Genomic DNA, 20,659 nt, shown 5'->3' with positions numbered 1-20,659 from the left:
AGTAAAGTAGCAGGATATAAAATCAATGCACAGAAATCAGTGGCATTCCTATACACCAACAACAAGACAGAAGAAAGAAAAATTAAGGAGTCGATCCCATTTACAATGGCACCCAAAACCATAACATACCTAGGAATAAATCTAACCAAAGAGGCAAAGAATTTGTACTCAGAAAACTATAAAAGACTCATGAAAGAAATTGAAGAAGACACAAAGAAATGGAAAAATGTTCCATGGTCATGGGTTGGAAGAACAAATATTGTGAAGAGGTCAATTCTACCTAGAGCAATCTACACATTCAGTGCAATCCCCATCAAAATACCATCCACTTATTTCAAAGAAATGGAAGAAATAATCCTAAAATTTGTACAGAATCAGAAAAGACCCCAAATAGCTACGGGAATGTTGAAAAAGAAAAGCAAAGCTGGCGGCATCTCAATTCCGGACTTCCAGCTCTATTACAAAGCTGTCATCATCAAGACAGTATGGTACTGGCACAAACACAGACACATAGATCAATGGAACAGAATAGAGAGCCCAGAAATGGACCCTCAACTCTATGGTCAACTAATCTTTGACAAAGCAGGAAAGAATGTCCAATGGCAAAAAGACAGTCTTTTCAACAAATGGTGTTGGGAAAATTGGACAGCCACATGCAGAAGAATGAAATGGTTGAAAGACCTCAATGTGAGACAGGAGTCCATCAAAATCCTAAAGGAGAACACAGGCAGCAACCTCTTTGACCTCAACCGCAACAACTTCTTCCTAGAAACATTGTCAAAGGCAAGGGAATTAAGGGCAAAAATGAACTATTGGGGCTTCATCAAGATAAAAAGCTTTTGCACAGCAAAAGAAACATTCAACAAAACCAAAAGACAACCAACAGGATGGGAGAAGATATTTGCAAATGACATACCAGATAAAAGGCTAGTATCCAAAATTTATAAAGAACTTCTTAGACTCAACACCCAAAGAACAAATGATCCAATCAAGAAATGGGCAGAAGACATGGACAGACATTTTTCCAGAGAAGACATCCAAATGGCCAACAGACACATGAAAAAGTGCTCCACATCGCTCGGCATCAGGGAAATCCAAATCAAAACCTCAATGAGATACCACCTCACACCAGTCAGAATGGCTCAAATTAACAAGTCAGGAAACGACAGATGTTGGCGGGGATGCGGAGAAAGGGGAACCCTCTTACACTGTTGGTGGGAATGCAAGCTGGTGCAACCTCTCTGGAAAACAGCATGGAGGTTCTTCAAAAAGTTGAAAATAGAGCTACCCTACAATCCAGCAGTTGCACTTCTGGGTATTTACCCCAAAGATACAAATGTAGTGATCCGAAGGGGTACATGCACCCCAATGTTTATAGCAGCAATGTCCACAATAGCCAAACTGTAGAAAGAGCCAAGATTTCCATCAACAGATGAATGGATCAAGAGGTGGTATATATATACAATGGAATATTATGCAGCCACCAAAAGGAATGAGATCTTGCCTTTTGCAACGACGTGGATGGAACTGGAGAGTGTTATGCTGAGTGAAATAAGTCAATCAAAGAAAGACATGTATCATACGACCTCCCTGATATGAGGAATTCTTAATCTCAGGAAACAAACTGAGGGTTGCTGGAGTGGTGGGGGGTGGGAGAGATGGGGCGGCTGGGTGACAGACATTGGGGAGGGTATGTGCTATGGTGAGCACTGTGAATTTTGCAAGACTGTTGAATCACAGACCTGGACCTCTGAAACAAATAATACATTATATTTAAAAAAAAGAAGAAGAAGAAGATAGCAGGAGGGGAAGAATCAAGGGGGGGGTAATTGGAGGGGGAGATGAACTATGAGAGACGATGGACTCTGAAAAACAAACTGAGGGTTCTAGAGGGGAGGGTGGTGGGAGGACGTGTTAGCCTGGTGATGGGTATTATAGGGCACCTTCTGCATGGAGCACTGGGTGTTATACGCAAATAATGAATCATGGAACACTACATCAAAAACTAAAAAAAAAAGTTAAATTAAAAAATAAAAATAGGAAAAAAAAAGAACAGTACAGGTAATAAAACTGAAGAGAATATGTTCTAAGTGTGATTTTGCAGAGATAGGGAAGAAATTGAAACCCACTGTGCTAAATGAAACAAGTGGGTTAGTAATATTTTGTAGTTATCCTCCTGATAATCTTAATTTGGAAATCAAATAGCTATCTTCATGTTTATAGACACATTAAAGATCCCTAAAAGATACATACCAACATTTAATAGTGGTTGTCTAGGGTGATGGGATTACAGGTGGTTTTCCAACCACGTGCTTTAGATTTTTTTTCTACATCATCTATTTTTATAATTTCTGTAGTACATATTTATAATTTTATGTTATGTTTTACTTTATAATCACTTAAAACTCCTCTCCCTACATGGAAAAATTAGAAATTTTACCTTCATTCAGAAAAAAAATTTTGGGAAAATATGGATGTTCTGAATTTAGGATATTTAAGGGCAGCTCTCAAGCTGGACTTGGTTGTGAGAGAAAAAAGGCAACAATAGCTAACATCAGTTGAGACTTACTATGGGCTTAGCATTTTTGTATGATATCTCTTTCAATTCTCACACCCACCTTGTGAAGTTCTGCTATTATTAAAATATCCATTGAGCAGGTCAAGGAGGAGAGGCTCTAAGAAGTTAGGCAGTATATTCAAAGTCACACAACTGGCAAGTGGCTGGGACTGGAACACATGTACACCAGGTTCCAGAAGCATACTCTTAATCCACACAATGCTGTGTTGCCCCTTGTTTCAGAAAACATTGACCATGTTCTTGATGGACAAGCCCAAGGGTCACCAACATAATGAGAAGGAGGAAAGCAACGAGGTGGCTAAAAGGCAGCTTCTTTCTTTAAAACACAAGAGTAGTTCACTGAGGCCTCTCTGGAGCAATTCCAAAGGCATGATTAGAGCAATCCAGGTGCTGCATGCACATTATTGTCAGGAGGAAGGGAATGAGAAAGCAAAATGGGTTGCACCCAGCAGGACTTAACTGAGAACCTAGCTCAATTGCACTCAGCCAAGCAAATACCATTTCCAATGAATACATGGCAGACAACCTTGTTAATGACAAGAAGTACCACTCTACACCAGCTATTGAGCTTAGCATCACATAATAAATAAGAACTTCTCCTTCTATAGTGCTCGCACGGGGAAAGTGTGAGTCAACAACATGGGAGATTAAAATACTAGGCACAAGATTAATGCTGAGCCCTCTGCAGCAAAATCAACAAATACTGCCATCCCCAGAGCACTGCTTCTGAGTTCCCAGTGCAAGAGAACCACATGCAGGAGAAGGCCAAACATTCCATAAATGCAGAGCTTTGTCTAAAGACTCTATTCGCCAATCCTGAGGGGAGAAGCCAGCAGACTGGCTGGCTTCCTTTGCTGGGTTGCTTGTTGATCTCATTTGCTTTTAACAAGCGTGTTGCTGAAGAGCACAGATTCTGGCGCCAGGTGCCCTGTGTGTGCAACCCTCTCCTCTCACTTTCTAGCAGTGTGATCTTGGGTGAGATATTTAACCTCCCTGTCTGTCAGGTTTCTCAATCATAAAGTAGGGGTAGCCATAGTACCTACCTCTTAGGGTTATTGGGGTGGTTAAATGAGTTAATTATGTACCTGGTAAATAGTAAGTGCTCATAATTGTCAGTTATTATCTATCATAGTTCCCCAATGTGAAATTAAGAACAAATCTAAAAAGATTTATAAAAGATCATCAATTTGAGCCTAGCCACCTGAAATGTATTGTCCATTCAACATTGCAGCTGGCTCCTTTGGAGTTTGAAGATCAGTACTAATACAACCACCATCTTCTCTCAGCTTGAAGAGAATGTCTCCATTACCATGTACATAGTTTTAAAATTGGGGAAAGAAGACAGCCTATTAGAGACATTACCCCCCACCACCACCTCCAGCTCAAACTGAATTATGTTAGGCCTTGGTAAGGCCATAGCTGTGTGATACAAGGAAGAAAGATGGAAGCCACACCTGTAGAGCTATTTACCCACCTTTCTCACCACAAAGTTTATATTGTGCAGAACCAATTTGGAGCTATCACTTTGCTCCTCTGGACCAGCAACTCCCTGGGATGATGAATTCAAACGGTATGCCTCTAAGGCTCTGTTTCTTGAGAAAATGCTTTTTCTGGTTCTGCACTTTCTTTAGGTCACTTTTTATGCTGGTTTCTTCATCCCATGTCAAGGTGGCATTTGCTAAAAGCAAGACAGTATCTGGGTCTTCTGGTTGGGTGATGTAAGATGGGGGGCTTTTATCTATGAGAATTTTCTAAGATTAAAGAGACAAAATTAACTGGGCAGACATTATCCATTTGCAAGAACCACCCCAATATATCTTCTAATGACCCAAAATCATAATCTTGGCAATTTTACTTAGGACATTCAGGGAAGATATTCTGAAGATATTCCCCTAGGAGAAGCTGCAGCAGAAATAGTCTACTAGCTCCTGCTATCTAGGACAGATGCCTCCTTAACCACAAGGTCTATGTGGGTCACCCACATTGGAGAATGCTAGTCTCAGCTACATTTCTTCCTCATGCCTAAGGTAATAAGCTTTTGCCAGTCTTTGGTTAGTGGGCTTCATTGCTTGGCACTAATGCTTATGAAACCAAGGTCACATGCTCAGCCTCTACTGTGTCTTCTTCCTAAGACCCCACTCAGCTCAGTTCAACAAAACATTTGCCAAGTGTCTACCCTCTACCATTCTGGGGTAAACAGCAGAAATGCAACCATGAATAAGGCATGATTCCTATCCTTAAAGAGTTGGGAACATACACAGACATTTCAGGGAAATGTGATAAGAACAAAACACTGCAACTTCCAGAGAAGGGAACTTGGCTCCCCATCCTGAGGGCCATGTATTGGTGCCTGAGCTGAGTCCATAAAGGTGCTGTATAGGCAAAGATGAGGGGTGGAAGAGGATATTTGCATTAGCAAAGGCAAGGAAGCATGCAACACCATGGTTTATTGGGGTGGGGGCATGAAACAAGCAATTCAGGATTACCACAGCGCTCAAGATAGGGAAGGTACAGGAAATCAGGTGGAGACATAACTAAGGACCTGCTGATGGAAGGCTCCGTCTCAGTCCCGGAGGGAACAAGGACTCAAGGATTTCAAGCAGGTGAATATCAGTGGTCAGACCAATATTTTAACAGCTCTCTGGGGGCTGAGTGTGATAGGGATTTGAGGAGAGCAACAATGGAAAAGGAAGATTGGTTCATAAGTCACTGGGATGACTCAGATGAGAGATGATAAGGCCTTGAATGAAGGAGATGGCAGTAGGGACAGACCAAAAGTTGAGGAGTCAAGAATAGCATTGTTCCTCTAGCCTAAGATATCTGATATAATATAAACAATTAATGTGATGGTGTTCATGCTTGTGGTTTGTTCAAAAAGTGATGAGTCAACAGTGCCACCTTCCAACCCAATCTTACAAACAGCGTCTCTTAAAATTGAAGAAATACAGTGAGCAGAAGATGACCCAACAGGGTTCTTGATTGGTTGAATGTGGATAGTAAGGGAGAAGTGGGATACAGGCATCTCAGATGCCTAAGATGACTTCCAGTTGCTGGCCTGAGTGAATAAAATCATTCCGTTAATTCACACACGTCTGGAACACCATCTTCCTTTTCCTTCCCTTGCCTGAACTTCAAAACCACTTTATGTACAAGTCATATATCCTTACTGCATACATCAATTCCGGGGATACCTGGTCTTACACTAGACTGAAGGTTCTTGAGTGTAAAGACTCTCTCTTCCTCTTATTTGCATTTCCCACAATACCTTATATATAGGAAGCACACAGTATATCTCTGATGAATGACTGACTGAATGAATAAAGCAACTGAGTGCGTAAATGTGGTGCCCCACTACCCTCTTCATCACTACCATCACCTCGCCCATCATAGGACAAACCAAGTAGGTAAAGGGGAGGAGGATGGTTCAGTGCAAATTCAACCCCACTCCTGGAACAACTTAAGATTTATAGTTTGGAAAAAGAGTTGAGGTCAGGAACATCATCTCCATGTAGGTAGATTCTATTTCATTTTTACTAAAAGGACAGACAACCTTATAAAGCTCTGCTTGTACCCTCCTTGATGCACATTTATTGATCCATCTCTGAATTCAGGGCCTTCTCCCAATGTTCTTCAAACCAGTGACCCAGCCCTCCAATGGGTTTACACAGCTTCCCCATATCTGAGAATTTTTCCACCCAAAAATGAGATCTCTCTTCCCTACTCACCCAGCATTAGTTATACCTTCATTCTCCTCAGAGAGACATTGGCTTCAGCCATTGCTTTGACAGAGAAAGGCAAGATTGCAATTGAAAACTTCATTACATTAAACATGGCAATCACACTAAATGCCTGAAGAACAAAAGAGAGGTATAGGGTTTAGGATGAGATATTGCCTTGGCTCTGAACCATTATATCCATGGGAATTATATTTGCTGAGATGAGAAATGATGGCACAGTTGGAATTCTTACAGGGACTTTTTTTTTTTTTTCATTTCATGGTTCACAAATCATGGGCTGGTAAATTAGGGATAGCAATATCTTAATCTCTTTTGCTTTGGGTTTTCATCAAAATGGTGGGAGATTTATCCCCTTTTCTTTGTCAGTCCAGAGAGGATAATGTTCAAGGAAGGCCTCTAATTGAATGTGTTTGGAAGTCTCCACCCACATCCTTACATGGCCTAGACCATTCACTCAAAACCCCATGGGTTTTCCTAAATTATCCCCTTCTCCCGGTTGCTTCAGAGGTCTCTGACACTTCAGATCTAGAGTATCCTTTTCCAAACCATATTTAGCCCCAGGATGAAGACAGAAGTTTCCTGGAGGGACCAGTTGGCCCATGCTGGCTGGTGGAGAGTGACTTCTGGCTCTCCTGCCCCCGGGGTCTAGCCTCCACGCCCTGCCTCACCACATGCCTGAGACAAATTTGAAAGCCTCTGTTCAACTGCCATTCCCAAAAATCACCTCCCCTCCTTACTGGGGCCTTTCTTACTGAACCCTGCCTGGTAGGTGGTTAACATCATACAGCCTCAATGAAGATAAGTTTCCTTGCTCCATCGGTGCCCCAGGGACGCATGATTTCATCTCTCACATTTCATCTTCTCATCTGTCCGACTTGTAATTAGCAGTTTCTCCCTAACCACCCATTTAAGAAATTAATAACACAATTTCCATCAACAAATCCAGAGTGATCCTTCCTGCTGTTGAATGGGCTCCCTGGACAGAGCCCTGGGCTTCAACTAACCCTCATTAGTTCTGTAAGGGGACAATGAAGAATGCTGCTTTCATTACATCTGATCTCAAATCCATCCCCAAAGAGAACTCAGCTCCCCCAGGTCCCCAAGCACTATCTTGGCTCAGAAAACCCAGGCCTTGGTTGACAGAGCACTCAGGCTTCCTGATGTGAGCCAGCACCTGGGGCTGACCTCCTACTGAAGTGGCCCTGACAGAGAAGCCAAGGGATTCTGAATTTGAAAAATATGTGCCTTGCATTCAGGGGAATTTGTTCTTGGTCTACATTTCTTCTAAATCATCGTTTTAGAAAATATTAACCATGTGCACTCAATTCGGTTTTAAATTTTCTTGGTGTGTTTCTGGGGAAAGAATTTTTGTTGTCATTTGGGATCACAGAACACAGTCACAATAATAGAGAAGCATTCTGTTGAAGCTTTGGTATGTCATTGCCATTCATTCTGGCTTTGGGTTCATGGCTGAATTCAAGCCCCCAGAGTGTGTGAGTAAACTGCATGTGAAGAACCCAAGAAAATAAAAAGCACATTACAAAGAAACACAGGGAAGTAACAGGACTGACAGCCCCACAACAGATGCCGCCCCCACCCCAGCAAGAGCATCCTGCCTTCTCACACATGCCCCTTCCCCTCAAGATCCGTGATTTTTGGTGCAATTATTGCTCTTCCAGCACACTTGCTTATTTCGTTCTCTCTCTCTCCCTTTTTTTTTTCTTGCTTTTATTGACTTTCCTCCATTCACTTACCCTTCAGACACTGGGTTTAATATCTCAGCTGTTTGTTTATTTCAGCCAGGGGTTGTTTCTGATCCAGCCCAGAGTTTCTTTACCTTTGAGTGCACAGGCCCCCTTATAAAAAAAAAACCCGAGCATCTCACATTCATTCTAATTCTCCCTCTGAGGCTTTCAGCCCAAAATCTCCTGGCCTGGGTGAGCATCAGGCTAATAAGAACAACAGACACTTACACAGCGTTTACAACATACCAGGCACTGTTCCACGTGCCTTACATAAAAGAACTCCTTCCGTCTTCACAACCACAGGGACTATTATAACCCCATTTATAGATAATAAAACCAAGCAAGAGAGGTTCAATGAATTACCCTCCATCATAGTAAAGTACCAGAGTTGGGATTTTAAAAAGGGGTGTTCTGACCCTAGCATCTCCCAGTACCTAAGACTCCTCCCACCCAGAGAACTCCCACAAACTTTCCTTCTTGTAAAGCGTATGAATAATTGTGACTAAAACAGCCAAGTGGTCATCTGATTTCAGTTTTGTTTTACAAATTTCAAACTGTGTTCCAACATTAAACACTACTCCTGCACTGACACAGACTGGATAAGAGTCACTGTTAGGCTCTCCTGGGCTCCTTGTCAGCCCAAGCACTTGTTTTTAAAAGTCAAGATAGAATTCTGGCCTTTCTGTGATTGGGTATTCTGGTGCCAAACCTGGGCCTTTGCAAGCAGGGAGAAGCTTCCCACCTGGCACTTGCCAGTGTTGGAGTGTGAAAAGGCCAGTTCTAGAGATGGTTCTTACCACAGGGGCAGTGAGCCTGCGTCGCAGGAGGATGTGGCAGGTGAACGTCAATACAATGGCTATTGTAGATGCAATGGGGGCCAGGGCTGAGTTTCCACTTTGGACAAATCCAGCTTTTTCCAGTAATTTCCTTTCCCTCTTCCTCGTATCTGTAAATAGAAAATAGTCCGTGATGGATTTATTTTTGCAGCACTAAGAAATGTATTTACCCTTATCTTATCCTCCTGCAAAAGAGTGTTAAGGATTCCTGTTGTGAAGTTTAAATGAAAGGAAGCACAGAATGTCCTGGGCACAAACTGGGAGCTCAGTGCATGCCAGCTGCCATACTGGATGGTTTTTGAGGTCTCTTCCAAACCTGATTCTCTGTGTCAGGAGTCATACACTTGGATGCCTACAGAAGCTGGCCAAGTAATGAAAATGAAGGGAGTGAGCAGAGAGTTAGACCAGAGGGAGGGTGTGGAGTATAGCAAAATGGGGACCACATGCCTCAGTGAAAGGGGCCTCCACCTCTCAGTGCAGGGCAGCTCAGTGTCACCAGACTTTCAACTGTTCCGAAGTCTGGGATCTGGAATTTTGTGGGACATCTTTCTACTTGTAAATGTTGGAAACTAATTGAAAAAAGTTTTTAAACTGTAAAACCAAACAAAACACATGTGACAAACCTGAAGACTGCCAGATTGGGACTCCTGTCTTTTGTCCCAGGTACAGCTACCAAAGCCCAAGAGCATTTATCCCTTTCATAAGTCCAGATGGGGTCCGTGCCTTTGCACTGTTCAAAAGTTAAATTCAAGCCTCCTTCTCCTGGTGTTTAAAGTTCTTCACTCCAATTCCAGCCTCTTCTGAAAGAACCCTTTCACACTGGCAACATGGGGCCAGCACTTACTGAGTGCTCTACTGAGCACTGCACAAGGCTCTCATTTGATCACTCTCATCACTGTGTGACAAGGGAGGGGCTATCATTATGCTCTCTGGCAGGACAGGAAAGTCATCACAGGTTAAGTAACTTGCGTTTTAAGTGTTCATGGCAGAGTTGGAACCCAGTTCTACAGCAGTCCAAAGCTCTGCTTTCCACATGCCCTTTGCCTCTAAGATACCACCCACCTCCTTGTCCCCAAGCACACTCTCACATACCCACCTCTAGACCTTTGTTCCTGCTGGGGGTCTTCCCCAGCTCTGTCAGTGTCTGAATCCTTGTTATCCTTCAAGGCCTTTCTAAAATGCCACTTCTGCCATGACGCTCTTTCTGATCTCTCCAATGTGATGTGCTCACCCCCTCACCCTCCTGGAACTTCTCTTCATTTCCTTTGTGGCGTTTTCCCCATTTCAACCTACAGTTATTTCATGTGTTCACTCATTCAACAAATTGTAACCTGATGTCTACTGTTGGCCAGGTGCTGTGCTTGGTGTTGGACAGTACAGGAATAAACAGAGTCTCAGTTCTCTTTCCACTGGGGAGATAGACAATAAAAAAATATACAAATTCTATCATTACAAATTTGTTGGATGATATGAAAGAAATGAACAGGGTGAAATGATTAAAAGGAACTGGTATAGAATGGACCTGCTTAGAACTATAGTCAGGAAGGCCTCTTTGAGTCAGCAACATTGAGAAGAGTCACAAAGTTACCATGAACATCTAGCACAAGAGCATTTCAGGCAGAGGGAAGAGCAACTGCGAAGATCCTGAGGCATGAATGAGCATGGATGTTGTTCTAAAAAAAGACAGAAGGTTCCATTGCCCAAGTGAGTTATCAAGGGTTAAGACAAGATGTGATGAGATCAGAGAAGTCTTCAAGGGTCAGATCATGTTGGATAATAGGCCATATAAAGGAATTTGGATTTAAATATTTTATTTATTTATTTATTTGAGAGAGAGAGAGAACAAGCAGGCAGAGGGGCAGAGGGAGAGGGAGAAACAGATTCACTGCTGATCAGGGAGCCTGATGCAGGGTTCAATCCTGGGGACTTTGGGATCATGACCTGAGCCGAAGGCAGACACTTAACTGACTGAGCTACACAGGCACCCCAGGAATTTGGATTTAAATCAAAAGTCCTAAATCGGAATAATCTAAGTGTGATAAGAAGCCACTAAAGATTTTTCAGCAGGGAAGGACAGGATCTGATTGACATTTTTAATAGGTCACAGTGGTTTCTGAGTACATAATGGATTTTATGTACGGGAAGGAAGAAAGCAAGTGTTGCATCTGGATGTTCTTTCCATAGTCAAGAAGGAAGAGAATATTGGCTTGCACTAGGGTGGCAACAGAATGAAGAGAAGCAGATTCCAGAGGTATTCTAGAGGTAGAGCCAACAAACTTATAGCTATTGTTGAGCTTAGTTAACTCATTGTCCCTTCATCTTAGAAGCAGGGATCTTTCTCTAATCATTTTACACAGCTCCATGACCTGGCACATAGTAGGAAGTTGATAAATATGTATTGAGTTAAACTGACTCAAATTAAATTGAACCAAGTCAAATGGAATCAAGTTTAACCAAATCATTGAACTAAAGCAAGTTCAATGTATGAGGAGGTATTTCTGGGTCTTCAAGGAAGATTCCAAAGGGTTGCCAGTGTCCCAACCTGCAGCACTTTCTTTGGCAAGCTCAGAAGCAAGTTTTCTAAAGCCACTTCCTAAAACACAGATACACAGCTTCAGGCCCAATTACATGCTGATCTAAAAGTGTAATTGTAGATCCAGAGAGTCAATTGTAACAGTGGTTCGGATCATTAACCGGCCAACCACCTGAGTCTATGTCAGCAATTATGTAAATGTTCCTGCAATTAGATTTGCATTTATATTTTATTGTAATGGTTTTAATATCATTTTTTTAAAGCTATATATGTGTCCTCATATCTGTGTAAGGAATGTCAAAGCAGGGGTCATGCAATCATGATGAGGTTGCTGCAGGCAAGGAGATATATATGTTAAGTGTGAGTGTGTGACTGTGTATGTGTAGACATCTTCTAAGTCAAGGAAATAGCTTGAGATAGCTCTTCTTCTTCTCATAATGTTTTCATGGATTATTTTTGCAAAAGGTAACCGGCAGTACCAGCATCCACATGCCTTCATAAAGTCTAAGCCATATGTCGCTCACCTGCTAAGCATTTGGGTTCACCAGAACAGATGCCTGGATCTATTAAAATCTCTGTAATCCTTGAAAAACCTGAAAAGCAGTTCAGGGGTCCCCACAACTCCCTTTCTGGAATGCCTGGCCCCAGGAACCTTAAGAACCCCTTAGAAGAGCTCATTCTACAGGGTAAGTTGTTCTTCAAGCACTTGCACATCCTACCTTGAATGGTACTGGTAAGAGATTTCTCCCAGGCATACATTTTAATCAGCTTGATGCAGGTCAGAAACTCATTCATTGTCTGAACTCGCTTGTCTGTCACTGAAATTGCTGATCTTCGGAAAGATGAATTGAGCTTAGCCATAAACATCTGAAATCAAGGTACAAACAGTGTTCAGAGAGAATTGCTGAGTTGCAGTTGACCTAAAAATCCAGGGATCAGAGTATAAGTGCCAGGAAAAATTCTAAGGGAAACTGGACTGAAATTCTCAGCCATCCTTCCCTTAAATTGTGGCAGCCAATGTGGAACAGGGGACACCACTGGGGATCAGGCAGGTGATACAAATACGTGAGTTGCTAGGATGCAAAGAGAATGTTGGGGACTTTGACAAACTGAAAAAGCATGCCTCCCTCCCCCAGGGCATTCAAATTCAAGTTCTTAAAAAAAAAAAATACACTGTGCCAACAAAAGAAAGCACATTTGGGAGCACAAAGTGGGAGCACAGTCTTCAGTTCCCTGCCCTGGAAATGAAACCTTCTATCCAACTCAGTGAGAACATGTGTGCAAAATGCAAGCATACAGCAGTTACAATTGCAAAGACCTGCCATTACCTGGATGGGGATGAATATGATGTAAACAGATATCCCAATGAGAGCTGTGGGCCCCAGAATGAAAAAGGCATACACTGCACAAACAGCCATTAGGATAGGGATGGTGGCTGGCAAGGGACAAAACAAGGCAGCTTCAAACAAGGAATAACTATCACTTGATAGTATATTGAGCACCTGGAAAGAAAGCACATGGATTCAGGCTTTGGAAGCACCACCCAAACATCTCCTCAACTGAGGAGAGGAGAGAAAAAAACTGCCTTAAGGGGGAGGGGTATTTGTCAAGGGACCAACATGATGAATTTTGTGGCTCTCATGCTGATCTGATTTTGGAGAGGCCAGTATTTTAAGACTGAGAATCCCAATGAAGAAAGACATAAAGAGTAATTAATATTATCATCTAAGAGCATGCTGGAGAGATGGCTAGCTTTTTTTACCATCTACCTTTTATCTATCTCTCCTTCTTCCTGCTTTATTCAGAGCAGCAACATGCCCAGCTAAAAAACTACATTTTTAGCCTCCTTTGTGGAAGGAGTATGGCCATGTGACTGTGTCAAGGTCAATGAGATAGATATAAGCCAAAAATATCAAATGGGAGTTTGGAAATGCATTCTTAAAGGGAGTCAACTCAACTTAGAGAACATATACCTTTATTCTTCTCTCCTTCCTTTTACCAGCTATCTGAAACATGACTGACATGGCTGGACCTCCAGCATCCATCCCAGCATCCTCCTTTTGGGAGCCAAGCACTAGGATAGTGACAAAGAAAGGTGGGAAGATCCAGAAGTCCCCATAACAGCCCTGAATAGCTCTCTTCCAGACTCCTTTTGCAAAAAGTGGAATAAATTCATCTTGCTTAATCTACTGTTATTTTGGATTTTCTTGTTCTATGCAGCCAAGTTCATCTTAACTGATACAGGATGCTTTGGACATAATGAAAGAGCAACTGTAAGAAAGAAGCAAGTCTTCTCCCTTACCTCACTGGACTTTCCTTGACTAGGGAAATTTTATTGTGTAAATGGTGAGGATTTTATTGCTAAGGTTCAAGGGCTTAAGAAAATATAAATTCAGTCAGTTAAGAGAATGTTGGGTGGCTCAGTTGGTTAAGCATCCCACTCTTGTTTTGGGTTCAGGTCATGATCTCAGGGTCGTGAGATCAAGTCCCATGTTGGGCTCTGCACTGGTTGTAGAGCCTGCTTGAGATTCTCTCTCTCTCCCTCTGCCCCTCTTCCCAACCATCTCTCTTTCTCCCTCTCTAAAGAAAGAAAAGAAAAGAAAAAAGACAGAGAAAATATAAATTCTGAAGTCCAGTAGGCATAGTCTTTATTATGGCTTTAGCACCCCAAACTCTACACAATCAGAGTTATTGGATCAATTCCTCACTCATTTTTTATTTTTTATTTTTTTAATTTTTTTATTGTTATGTTAATCACCATACATTACATTATTAGTTTTTGATGTAGTGTTCCATGATTCATTGTTTGTGCATAACACCCAGTGCTCCACGCAGAATGTGCCCTCTTTAATACCCATCACCAGGCTAACCCATCCCCCTGCCCCCCTCCCCTCTAGAACCCTCAGTTTGTTTCTCAGAGTCCATCAACTCTCATGGTTCGTCTCCCTCTCTGATTTCCCCCCTTCATTCTTCCCCTCCTGCTATCTTCTTTTTTTTTTTCTTAACATATATTGCATTATTTGTTTCAGAGGTACAGGTCTGTGATTCAACAGTCTTGCACAATTCACAGCGCTCATCATAGCACATACCCTCCCCAATGTCTATCACCCAGCCACCCAATCCCTCCCACCTCCCCACTCCAGCAACCCTCAGTTTGTTTCCTGAGATTAAGAATTCTTCATATCAGTGAGGTCATATGATACATGTCTTTCTCTGATTGACTTATTTCACTCAGCATAACACCCTCCAGTTCCATCCATGTCATTGCAAATGGCAAGATCTCATTCCTTTTGGTGGCTGCATAATATTCCATTGTATATATATACCACCTCTTCTTTAGCCATTCATCTGTCAATGGACATCTTGGCTCTTTCCACAGTTTGGCTATTGTGGACATTGCTGCTATAAACATCAGGGTGCATGTACCCCATTTGGATCCCTACATTTGTATCTTTGGGGTAAATACCCAGTAGTGCAATTGCCCTCACTCATTTTTTAAATGCCTGTGGTATATTCCATACTGCCTCAATGTCCCTTTTGACAATCAAAGGGATTGAATGAGGTCACCCCCAAGCCCTGTCTCAGCTGGAACAGGAAAACATTTCCAAATTCTTCAGCTTGAATGGAGCCCTCTTTTCACTGAATTGCTCTGATGTTTTGAGTCTCCATCACCTCATTTAGCAGGGAGATGGGCTATAATGGGCAGGTCATTGGACAAATAAAAGGAAGGCATATGCACCAACCAGGAAGCACATCTCAATCATATTCTGAAAACTCAGGATTTAATTTTCTAAGATTAAACTCTGGACCAGCTTACCTCGCCAACAGAGATGTGTGTCAGCGTCTTGAAGGACACCAGGTTTTCAAAAACCAGGGTGGAGACAGCCACCTTCAACCAGATTGCTGTGCGGTAATTTATGGCCCAGGCAAGAGCCCAAAAGAGCACTTTGGTAAACTCAGTAGCAAAAAGTGCTATGCACAGGCCAATGCCAACCCAGACATTCCTAGAAATGCTCTCGGTCTGTTGGAGGATTTGGTGAATGAGAACCGTCTGTAAAACAGCACAATGGAGAGATGAGAGGGCCACTGGGGTTGAGGTTGGTATAGGAAGCCTCAAATAATGCCGGCAAGCTGACTTTATGAGGCAAACTTTTTAATTAATTTCAGTGGCGGCTGCTGTGCTTGACAAGGATTAGCTTTATGAAAATTTGCCCCCAAGGAGCTCAAAGATAATGACAATGTACTAAACCCACCAGCTCGTAGAGAAAGTAACTAATGACATTCTTTGTCAGTCTGGGGACCTGTTTGACAAGGCAGGAGAAGGGCCACCGCCACTCACCGGCCCTATGGCTGCCATGATAATGCACAGGATGTTGGCCACAATATCCATCAAAACACGTGTCCTCTGGAATTTCCAGACCACTCGGCCCAGAGAGGCTTTCTCAGGACCCACACTTTCTACCTCTTCATCCCAAAGGATTCGAAATCTGTGATGAAAGAACAGGAAGAAGGAAGGAAAGGGACTTACATTTCCACTTGCTGTTTGAAGCTACTTCGATGGACGAACCTCCCAAGGGTGCTCAGCACAACCCTCATCTCTGGCAGTGGTGGCTCCACACAAGCAGTACTGATTCTCTTTTCTTCTTTTCCAGGGCAGATGGGATATGGGAGGGACAGGAGGGCAAAGCCTTGGCACAAGCACAGCTGGTACCTGGCACTTGGGTACTTTCCAGGCTTTCATTTCCTAGTCCTACTGCCCATCTCTGGCACAATACCAGTTCTGATAAAAAAGATGGAGGCAATAGAGAAATGACAAGAGTAATCTTCCCCAAGGTGAGGAGGAGTTTGTCCATTTCAAAGATCTGAAAGAAGGCCAGTGTGACAGGAGTGTGATGAAGGAGGAGAAGGGCTGACATGACACTGGGAGGAGAGGCAAAACCAAATCCTGTGGGACCTCATAGTCCTCAGAAAGGAGTTGAGATTTATTTTCTCAAGCAAAGGAAGCCATTGCAGGTTTTTAAGCTGAAGTGATAAGATCATTTTACATATCTAAAAGAATGTTCAGGTTGCTGTAAGAATAGTGGGTTATAGGAGGAACAAAGGCAAAAGCAGAGGGACCACAGCAGGAGACTGTTGACATCCAGGGGAGAAGTGGCAATGGTTTGACACTGGATTTAAGGGAAGTACAGTTCAGGAAGAATGGACAGGGATGTACTGATGAAGTAGACATGAAAGAAAAGGGAAGGAGGATCAAGAACCCCAATTTTCTGGCTCAACCAAATGTGTGAATGGAGTTTGTCAAGAAGAGAATAGCATCATCAGGTTGGGGCCCAGGATCAAGAAAGTAGCTTCAGATATAAGATGCTTGTGAGTCATCCAAGTCCAGCCGTCCAGTTGGATGCAGGGCATATGAATTCAGAGTCTAGAAGAGAGGCATGGACTGAAGTTGCATGTTATTAAAAGGTTGTGTTTGGTGTTGAGTCTTTGCAGTGGATAAGCTCACCTAGGAATAGGCATAGCATGGAAGAGAAGAGGATCCAAGTTGATGTTGGGTAGATAGAAGGAAACATTAAAAATAGAAAGAGAAGTTCGGACCAGAGAAGTAGAAAGAAAAGCAATACTCCACAGGCACTGGTCCAGCCCCTTCTCTCTGATCTCACTGGCAACTTTCTCTGAACTGTAGATTTGGGAAATTACCATTGAATGAGATATCTGCAGCATATGGGTGAGGGGAAGCACAGTTGTAGAAACAATTGCAAGACCATGATTAAAACTCCCAGTCGTTTAAGCACATACTTCAGGCTATGCCTTGCACTTTACCCCACGGTGGCCAAAGATAAAAGACTCCCAAAAGAAACAAGTGCAGAAAAGGCTTAGAGAAGTTCCCCATTGTTTAAGACATTATGATTCATCACAACCTCAAAGGTCAAAGCAGCTGGTAGAAAGAATGAAGTTAATATCTTTATCCTTATGCTGACATGGAGAAGTCTTTATAAATGCTTACTGAAAATAGCAAAATTGTTAACCATTCTATAGTATGATTCACTTTGTTTAAAGAAAAAAAAATATGACATGTAAGTGGGAGAAAGAAGAGTTACTGATCTGCAGAAGATGGTACCACAGGATATGCTTAATTAGAGTAGAAAAAATTCTAGACATATCAACACCCACATTTAACAATGCTGACCTCTGCGGAGCAGAGCAAGAGTACAGTAGAGATGCTCCCATGGCTTAAATGTCTTACGCTTTAACATTCTAGAATGAATATGAATTATGTTGAACCAATAAATTTACATTTTCTGCAAGTCAAAATTTTCAAATATTGGCAGTTTCATTTGGTTCAACCTAAATGTATTTTGCAATGTAAAAACCCAATGATGATTTTTAAAGTAAAACAAACATGATGCCTGGAGCTGCACCAACCAGCACAGTGCAAAGTGAAATTCTGGCCACCTTCATCCTGATATAGAGCTCCTACAAACCAGTGACCGCCCAGCCAGCATGCTCCTGAGCCTCAAGCTGTAGCTCACAAGCAGTCCTTTTTCCACACCAACTCTCCCCAGTCCTCACCTCCCCAGAGACTGGGCCAGCAATTTCAGTCAGCCCAACCCACATTTCAGAGAACAGCCACCAATGAGGGCCCCCAAGAACCTGGAGGTGTCCATTTCCACACCCGGGAAAGGGGAGCACTCAAAGGGCTCATGGGCCCCTGCATAGGGTGGGCTCCTCTCCTGAGGTGACCCAAGGGAATCTTGGTACCTTTTGGCATTGGTGTCCGATGAGTCATATGGTGACAGCGGGGGCAGGGTATCCACAGTGAGTGTGTGCTTGTAGCCCCTAACCATCACTGGTGTAAGCCAGGAAAATGTAGCAAAAGAGAGCAGTCCCGCATCATCCACAGGGTTGGGTGCCAGCCTAAGACAAATGAGACACTCTGTCTTCCAGGGCATAGTGGTCATTGCCCTGAATCCCTGACTTGAGTTCTTGACTGTAGTAATAACCACAGCCACACTTCGAAGCTGTGAGGCCCACCTGTTAGCCCTTTGAGCAATGGTGTGTGCTGGGACCAGCTCATATCAGCTTGTGAGAACTGATTGTAAAATTTTCAGGAGTTTTGCAAGTTAGTTGCTAAACATGACCAGTATTAAAAATTACATAATTTTAAATAAATTATCTTAAGGACAAAGGTAATAAGCACTTGAAAGTCATCACTTCCTAATTATTTTACTAGATTTTGCTAGTATCTATGGTCTTTAGATTATGTAAATCTGTTGCATCTATATGGTAGAAATACCATATAACAGGGTGCTACTGTGCATCTCTTGCCAACAGCATTTGGTGAAATCACACTGACTTGAAATCGGCCATGGTAGGCCATCAGAGCTGATAAATGCTACAAACCATGGAATTATTTTAGTGAGCCAGTGTTCAAGCCTCATGACCATCCCATGGGAAAGAGAGCACCTGACCCATTTGTCAGGAGGAAATGAAGACCCAGAAGCTGATTATCAGAGGAGTGAGGTGCATGTCTTGTGCTCTCAGAAGGATGAGGAAGGTGCAGAGCAGGACATGCCACCATGTGGGGGGCAGGGACCGGTGGGGAGGCTACCTAAGCAGGCACATACTGGTGGCAAACTCGTGGTTCTGCAGATCAGGAGGATGGAATGAATTAAAATATTTAAAGTGTTCTGGCTACATAAATATTAGCTAGCAGATAAAAAAAAAAGAAGATGGAGAAGGGGGAAGGGAGAGGAGAAAGAAGAAATGGAGAGGAGCAGGAGGAAAAAGAGGAGGAGGAGAATGAGTAAACAGTTGAAGAGAAGGAGGAGAAGAAAAGAAAGAAGAGGAAGAGGAAATGAAGGAGGAAAAGACCTTGGTTTTGCCCTTGAGAAATTAATCATCTAAGACAGAATAAAGTCAGAGACATGGAGTAATATCTACTGATAACTAAGTCATTAGTATATTCTGGACCCTGTAAGAGCTTTATATTTGTAGCAGATGCTGCCAGGATGCCCTGGGTCACAGACTCTTGGCTCAAGCTGACAGCATCCCAACTCGAATGAGAGCTATGCTTCTTCTCACCACCTGTTTCGGTGCCTTCTCAGGAGCATAAGTGCAGCACCGAATTGCAGGGTGCTGATGCCTCCAGGAGAAAATCTTAACAAATGGAGTATAGGAGCCCCTGGATAAATGCACCCCCCATCCTTTGGGTGGAAAATTTTACACTTTCTCAGGAGGAACTTGTAGAATCCAGTCCCCATTCCTACAGCAGTGACACTGATGACACCATGTTGTCTTTTCCTGACTCACTTCCCCTAAATCCTCCCTCCTGCTTCCTCTTCCTGGGATCACCTCCTAAATGAGCTAACTGCACCCAAGTTCTCAACTCACACTCTGCTTTTGGAGAACTCAAGCTAAGAGAAAATTAACAATGTACTATGTACCTGGCACATGGCAAAATTTTCTAAAAGATGGCTTTTATGATAAAGTCATACTTACCTCATAGAATTATTACAACAAATCAGAGGAATGTACAGAAGGGTAGTATAATGACACCATTTCATAGACAAGAACATCATGGCACAGAGAAGTTAAAGTACTTGGCCAAAATCTTACAGTTGATCAGTGGGAGAACAATGATTCAAACCCACTGCTTGCTGACTCCAGGGTCCCATCATTCTCTTAAGCACTACACCACATTGCCTCTCCACAAAGCAATTATAAACTTAACCAAAGTTTTACTTTGGTTACTACCAAAGTAGTTAGCGCTTTCCTGCCTGGGGCTAATTATGGTAGCCTATTCCCTCACCTTTCAAACTTCACCTCTCCCCTCAGAGAGCTCAAGGTGCATCTTCAGTCCAGAGATTCTAGAAGAGATCAATGCTGTATCACCTCACTATAGAGATGCCACTTGGCCTTCTGCTGTTCAGAAGACACAGGACCCTTTCCATGTAGAAAAGGCAGCATTTTATAATAGTATAACTAATATAATAATAATATCATATCATATCATGTTATAGTTAAGCATGTGAGCTTGAAAGTCAAGCTGTATGTGTTCCTATCCTACAGTTCAAAATTGACCTAATTCCCTCTCCCCATATGTATAACAACCTCTTGGAATGTGAGCTTGCAGCTGCTTCCATCAGTAGATTGAGTCTATTTCTCCACACCTTGAATCTGAGCTGATTTGTGACTTAATCTGGTCAATAGAATGCTGTGAAAGAAATTGT

At 42.6% G+C, this 20,659-nt stretch overlaps 1 protein-coding gene across 1 annotated transcript in view; it reads right to left on the bottom strand.

Moving 5' to 3' along the window:
- Nucleotides 1-20,659, bottom strand: part of ABCC12 (ATP binding cassette subfamily C member 12) — a 104,532-nt gene that overhangs the window by 64,169 nt on the left and 19,704 nt on the right. Inside the window, 9 exon segments of the mRNA XM_027617235.2 lie at nucleotides 4,049-4,163; nucleotides 4,165-4,329; nucleotides 6,320-6,427; nucleotides 8,858-9,006; nucleotides 12,149-12,296; nucleotides 12,758-12,931; nucleotides 15,247-15,480; nucleotides 15,769-15,916; nucleotides 18,189-18,344. Coding sequence (XP_027473036.1) covers nucleotides 4,049-4,163; nucleotides 4,165-4,329; nucleotides 6,320-6,427; nucleotides 8,858-9,006; nucleotides 12,149-12,296; nucleotides 12,758-12,931; nucleotides 15,247-15,480; nucleotides 15,769-15,916; nucleotides 18,189-18,344 — 1,397 coding nt within the window.

The sequence above is a fragment of the Zalophus californianus genome, chromosome 17 (genome assembly GCF_009762305.2).
Source record: "Zalophus californianus isolate mZalCal1 chromosome 17, mZalCal1.pri.v2, whole genome shotgun sequence".
In the NCBI taxonomy this organism is placed as follows: domain Eukaryota; kingdom Metazoa; phylum Chordata; class Mammalia; order Carnivora; family Otariidae; genus Zalophus; species Zalophus californianus.
This window is presented reverse-complemented; position numbering and strand designations above follow the sequence as displayed.